The sequence below is a fragment of the Bombina bombina genome, chromosome 9, assembly GCF_027579735.1.
Source record: "Bombina bombina isolate aBomBom1 chromosome 9, aBomBom1.pri, whole genome shotgun sequence".
In the NCBI taxonomy this organism is placed as follows: Eukaryota; Metazoa; Chordata; class Amphibia; order Anura; family Bombinatoridae; genus Bombina; species Bombina bombina.
Window position 1 is genome coordinate 6,565,741 of NC_069507.1, and position 7,421 is coordinate 6,573,161.

The 7,421-nt window shown below is 38.8% G+C and overlaps 1 protein-coding gene across 1 annotated transcript in view; it reads left to right on the forward strand.

The window, feature by feature from the left end:
- The window catches only part of LOC128639733 (hexokinase-1), a 285,985-nt gene extending 278,595 nt beyond the window's left edge, over window positions 1–7,390 (forward strand). Inside the window, exon 16 of the mRNA XM_053691849.1 lies at window positions 6,090–7,390. Within this exon, the coding sequence (XP_053547824.1) occupies window positions 6,090–6,354 (265 nt within the window). The 3' untranslated portion in view covers window positions 6,355–7,390. The remainder of the gene's footprint in view (window positions 1–6,089) is intronic.
- Window positions 7,391–7,421: the final 31 nt, after the last annotated feature.

Below are 7,421 nucleotides of genomic sequence, written 5' to 3' on the forward strand. Positions count from 1 at the left end.
CTGGGGTTGTTTGTTTACCAGCAGACATTGCAGCACAGCTTCAGTTGTCTGTTTTTGTGGCGCTCAGTGCTTTTGCTGTTTCAGGCAAACGGAAGAGAAAGACTAAACATGTTTCTTCTACTGAGGGATTCAGTAACCTTTTAGAAGCCGCGTTGGTCAGGTAATTTTAAGAGGATGTTCCCAGTATCTGACTCATCTGGAATTATGGAGTACCATTCCCAAGGTGGACAGAGCTATATTGACTCTAGCTAAGCATACTATTATTCCCCTAGAGGATAGCACCTTCTTTAGGAATCCCATGGACAGAAAGACGGAGGGGTACTTAAGGAAATTGTTTAATCAGATGGGTCTTCTTTTTCAACCTGCTGCAGGTATAGCGGCAGTCGCTGGAGCCACCAACTTCTGGTGCAACTCTTTTTATCTGAGATGGTTCTAGTTGAGGCTTTGTTAGAAGACATTCAGGATTGGATAAAGGCCCTCAAGACGGCTAATTCCTTTATTTGTGATGCTATCATGCAGATCATCCGTCTTAATGCTCGGGCTTCGCTGTCCTTTCACCGAGAGCTCTGTTTAAAATCATAGTGAGCTGATATGGTATCTAAATCCAGACTTCTTTCCTTAGCCGTCCCTCAATCAGTAGGTCTTTTCAGAGATAACTCTCAGGTGGGGAGTTCTGGAGATAGATCTCATGGCCTCTCCTCTCAATGCCAGACTGCCCAGATACGGGTCGAGATCAAGGGATCCGCAAGCGACCTTGTTGGACGCGTTAGCTGTTCCATGGAATTTCAAGCTTATTTATCTGTTTCCTCCTCTAGTTCTACTTCCTCAGGTGATCGCAGGAGCGGGCCTCAGTAATCCTAATTGCTCCTGCATGGCATTGCAGGACTTGGTTTGCTGACTTGGTGAAGATGTCGTCTTCCCTTCCTTGGAGGTTGCCTCAGAGAATTTACCTTCATCTTCAAGGTCCATTTTTCCACCAAAATCTCGAAGATCTCTGAGGCTGACTGCATGGAGATTGAACGCTTAGTTCTTTCCAAGAGGGGTTTCCCTGATAGGGTTATAGATACTGTGATTCAGGCTCGTAAGCCGGTTAGTATGCACATTTACCACAAGATGTGGTGCTCTTATCTATCTTGGTGTGAAGACTGAGGTTTTTCCTTGGCACAAGGTGAGGATTCTCAGAATTTTCTGTTTCTCCAAGAGGGTTTGGAGAAGGGTTTGTCGGCCAGTTCTCTTAAGGGGCAGATTTCTGCTCTTTCTGTGTTACTTCATAAGAAGTTGGCTAATCTTCCCGATGTTCAGTCCTTTGTTCGGACCCTGGTTAGGATAAGGCCTGTGTTTAAACCTGTTGCTCCACCTTGGAGCCTTAATCTTGTTCTTTAACATGTTCAGTTTGACCTATGGATTCTGTTGACATTAAACTTTTGTCTTGGAAAGCTTTGTTTTTGTTGGCTATCCCCTCTGCTCACAGAGTTTCCGAATGATCTTCCTTACAGTGTGATCCTCCTTATCTTATTTTTCATGCAGATAGGGTGGTTCTACGTAGAAAGATAGGTTTCTTACCTAAGGTGGCCTCTTCTCGCAATATCAATCAGGGGATTGTGGTACCTTCCTTTTGTCCAAACCCTTCCTCTCCAAATGAACGTCTCTTACACAATTTGGATGTGGTCCGAGCTTTGAAGTTATATCTTCATGCTACTAAGGACTTTCGTCAATCTCAGTCCCTGTTGGTTTTGTATGCTGGTAAGCGCAGGGATCAGATGACCACTGCGACTACTCCTTTTCATTTGATTATGTCCGAATCATCCATTATGGCATATGTGGAGGCAGGACAACAGCCTCCTGTGAGAATTACTGCTCATTCTACTCGAGCAGTATCTTCTTCTTAGGCCTTTAAGAACGAGGCTTCTGTTGAACAGATCTGTAAGGTGGCTACTTGGTCTTCTTTACACGCTCAAGGTTTTACAAATTTGATGTTTTTGCCTCAGCTGAGGTTTCCTTTGGGAGGAAAGGTGCTTCAAGCGGTGTGCCTTCAGTTTAGGTGGCCTGCCTTGTCCTTTTCCCTCCCTATTTATTCTGTGTCCTCTTCAGCTTGGGTATTGGTTTCCCAACAATAATGATTGAATTTGTGGACTCTCCCTGCCATTAGAAAGAAAACAATATTTATGCTTATCTGATAAATTATTTTCCTTCTTGGCAGGGAGAGTCCACGAACCCGCCCTGTTAATTATATCCAGACGGCAGTTATTTCCTTTTCTTCCGGCACCTCTATACCCCTAGTGTTTTCTGTTACTTTCCTTGTACCTCGGCTGAATTACTGGGGGACTAGGGGAAGTGGGGGGGATACTTAAAGCTTTCGCTGGGGTGTCTTTGCCTCCTCTTGGTTGCCAGGTGTTGTATTTCCCAACAGTAATGAATGGATTTATATATATATATATATATATATTATATATATATATATATATATATATATATATCATATGCTTCTATGTGAAGAACATTGGAATGTGAAATATTCATATTTTAAAGGGACTCGGAACCCAAATTTTTTCTTTCATAATTCAGATAGAGCAGCAATTTTAAGCACCTTTCTAATTTACGCCTATTATCAAATTCGTTTCATTCTCTTGCTATCTTTATTTTAAAAGCAGGAATGTGATGCATAGGAGCCGGCCCCATTTTAGGTTCAGCACCATGGATAGTGCTTGCTTATTGGAGGCTTACATTTACCCACCAATAAGCAAGCATAACCCAGGTTCTCAAACAAAAATGGGCCGGGCTCCTATGCATCACATTCCTGCTTTTTAAATAAAGAACAAAGAAAAATTGATAATAGGAGGAAAATTAGAAAGTTGCCTAAAATTACTGCTCTGTCTGAATCATGAAAGAAAAACATTTGGGTTTAGTGCCCCTTTAATGTAGTGTTAGTGCACTTGAGAATATGCGATCGGGTGTGCACGTGAGTAGGGTGTTAGGACTTCTACGGAGGAATAGGTATCTTGCTCGCTATTTCCTAAGTTTGGCTTTTTACGCGCGTCGAGTTACTGCACAAGTGAAAACCGTTTACTTTCAACTCATAATACGAGTGCAACCAGACGTGCACAATAAACTTAGAGAATAGAAAACTGGATTTAACAATGGCACTGCACTATTCAAGGCAATCCCCACTTATAATTATATCTCTGAAGTGCTGTGAGGTTCCTCACTACTGATATTATATATTACTTTTGGTGGGTTGGTGCTTGTGCATAAAAATTATATACACTTGAAAAGAGATTATTCCACGTTTAGCACTCTAATACCCAGACTCTGGGGCGGGGTTTATTGGAATTAAATTAAAATATAGCTTTTATTATGTAAAAATTAAAATTGTAATGTGCAAAAACAATCACGAACACACTCTATACTTTAAATCAACAAGAAGAGATAGATCCCATATAAATAATGATGTGATACTATTAATTACAGCCTCTGTTATAAGAGTTTCAAGTATCACACTTGTTAGTCACTAGTATCAGTTTGATACCTCCTTCACATTTAAATTGTCAGAATAAGAGACGATATCTGGTACAATATGTAAATGATAGGAAATCGACATAGAGACATCCATTTCAGCAGCTATTTATTACCTAAGTAATTGACCTAATTTAAAAGGATTTATAGTCTAAGGTACAGCAGAGCCTAACGATTAACAACATTGTATGAGTTAAATTATTAACACGCCGCTATCCTCATATTATCCTTAAGCAAACCAGAATCAACGGCCACAATTAAGGTGGTTATAGACAAGCACTTTATAATTGTGCGTGCATAGACATATTATGGCCTTTACACCGCTATTCTAATATAATTATTCAAACAAGCATGAAGTAACCGCCACAAGCAAGGCAGATATATGCCAAGACTGTCACAACCTGAGACTCAGTATTTCATTATTTCAAGTGTCACAAATTAGTTATATGGTTAATAACTGCCAAGCGGTCTCTTCTATCAAAGACGCTAGACATGCAGTGATCATCGATCAATCAATAGCAACTGAGGATAGCTGTAACAACGAAACGCAAAGCTCACAGTGAGAACTAATAATACTGCTATTGAAATACAAGATGTACACTGGGGATACACCGCAGTAAAACATAAACACAACTACATAAAGTAGCCGATTCTTACCTACAATCTATTAAACTGTACTATTTTCTCTTTAATTCCCCAACAAAGGCACTAGGCTGACATAAAGCCCAAACACCCCAATAACAACGCCCTCAAACTGGTACACACATGTTTATTGTAGACGGGTCGTATCTACTCAGTATATATACAGCTAACATTAATAGAATATTTGGGGCATATACATTAGGAGTATACCCTAGATCATGTCCAACTGCCTGAGTTAACCAATAAATTGCCATCCAGCGCAACTAACAGGAGCGCAATACTTTTGATAGAACAGAATACACAATCTGTTATCAAGTACAATATAGCAACCAGGCGCAACAACCGTATCAATTTGTATTAGTTCTTGTTACGCACAAGACGACAACTCCAGCACATTATCGGTGTTATAAAGTGCCTCCCTATAAACCTATATTTATAAAGGGACAGATCTAATTAAACTGTTTGATATGCCTGAACTCAGGACATAAACCATTATCCCGCTACCACAGTAGGGTCAGTATAGAGTGTTTTCGTGATTGTTTTTGCACATTACAATTTTAATTTTTACATAATAAAAGCTATCTTTTAATTTAATTCTGTTAAAGGGACATAATACTCAGATGCTAAATCACTTGAAACTGATGCAGTATAACTGTAAAAAGCTGACAGGAAAATATCACCTGAGCATCTCTATGTAAAAAAGGAAGATATTTTACCTCACAATCTCCTCAGCTCAGCAGAGTAAGTTCTGTGTAAAAAGTTATACTCAGCTGCTCCCAGCTGCAGGTAAAAAAAATAATAATGAAGAAATGAACAGCAGCCAATCAGCATCAGCAGTGCTGAGGTCATGAACTCTTACTGTGATCTCATGAGATTTCACTTAACTCTCATGAGATTTCATTGTAAACTTCCTTTACCTGATTGATGAAATAATATGAGAGTGCACGATGCTCATCCCTTCAGTTGTCCCGGGACAGACATACTGATATGCTGCTTAGAAATCCTTTACAATGGGAGGTGGCTACTGAGGAACTTTTGAGGTAAAATATCTTTCTTTTTTACATAGAGATGTTCAGGAAATATTTTCTAATCAGCTTTTTACAGCTATGCTGCATCACTTTCAAGTGTTTAAACATTTGGTTATTATGGCCCTTTAAGCACCGCCCCCAGAGTCTGGGTATTAGAGTGCTAAACGTGCATACTGTATTGTGGAATAATCTCTTATTTCCACAATTTTCAAGTGTGCACAATAAACTTACTTCTGTTGCAGTTAACGCTTATGCGAGAGCGTTAAATAGTGCTCCACTTGTAATCTTTAACGTTTAAAGTGAATGTAAATTTTGATGCTAAAGTGCCCGGTTTTTTAAAAATTCGATTAAAAACAGGGGCACTTTAATTCATCAAAATTTACATTTAACTCGTGTTGTGAAAAAAAAACTTACCTTTTAATCTTCACAGCAGCTCCCGCTTCCTCCACCCGTCGCAAAGCCTCTTCCTGAGTCTTAAATGATAAATCTGGCTTCCTCCAATCACGGCGTTGAATCAGACACTGATTCCCCCGGGGGGAAGCCGTGATTGGAGGATGACCAATCCATTTCTGACGTCAGAAATGGCTTGCAACGACCGGAGGAAGCTGGAGCAGCTGTCAAGTTTAAAAGGTAAGTTTTTTTTCACAACAGTAGGGAAATGTAAATTTTGATGAATTCCCCTTGTTTTTATCAAATTTTTAAAAACCGGGCACTTTAGCATCAAAATTTATATTCACTTTAACTATACGTAGTCAAATGACTTTGTGATACATTTTCATTATTTATCTATAATTGTGGTTTCTCAGACCCAGCCTGAGGCTGCAGGCCATACAGTGTATAACGAATTCTCTCCCGAGGGTGGCGCACAGCTGTCTGCTATAATGTGCTATTTCCCCTGTGCTGCAGATACGAGAAGATGATCAGTGGGATGTATCTGGGAGAAATTGTCCGAAATATTCTCATGGACTTCACAAAAAGAGGATTTCTGTTTAGAGGTCAGGTCTCTGAAGCACTGAAAACTAGAAGCATCTTCGAAACCAAATTTCTATCACAAATTGAGAGGTATGTCCAGGAACGCTTGATCTCACCTCTTGCGCTCTATCAATTTAGCCGTTGCTCTGTTCCACATTTATGTTTGTTACACATATCTATATACAGAGCCGTTACCTGACTACTAATTGTTTAGGTTATTACACACACACATATATCTATATACAGAGCCGTTACCTGACTACTAATTGTTTAGGTTATTACACACACACATATATCTATATACAGAGCCGTTACCTGACTACTAATTGTTTAGGTTATTACACACACATATATCTATATACAGAGCCGTTACCTGACTACTAATTGTTTAGGTTATTACACACACACATATATCTATATACAGAGCCGTTACCTGACTACTAATTGTTTAGGTTATTACACACACACACATATATCTATATACAGAGCCGTTACCTGACTACTAATTGTTTAGGTTATTACACACACACATATATCTATATACAGAGCCGTTACCTGACTACTAATTGTTTAGGTTATTACACACACACATATATCTATATACAGAGCCGTTACCTGACTACTAATTGTTTAGGTTATTACACACACACACATATATCTATATACAGAGCCGTTACCTGACTACTAATTGTTTAGGTTATTACACACACACATATATCTATATACAGAGCCGTTACCTGACTACTAATTGTTTAGGTTATTACACACACACATATATCTATATACAGAGCCGTTACCTGACTACTAATTGTTTAGGTTATTACACACACACATATATCTATATACAGAGCCGTTACCTGACTACTAATTGTTTAGGTTATTACACACACACATATATCTATATACAGAGCCGTTACCTGACTACTAATTGTTTAGGTTATTACACACACACACATATATCTATATACAGAGCCGTTACCTGACTACTAATTGTTTAGGTTATTACACACACACATATATCTATATACAGAGCCGTTACCTGACTACTAATTGTTTAGGTTATTACACACACATATATCTATATACAGAGCCGTTACCTGACTACTAATTGTTTAGGTTATTACACACACATATATCTATATACAGAGCCGTTACCTGACTACTAATTGTTTAGGTTATTACACACACACATATATCTATATACAGAGCCGTTACCTGACTACTAATTGTTTAGGTTATTACACACACACATATATCTATATACAA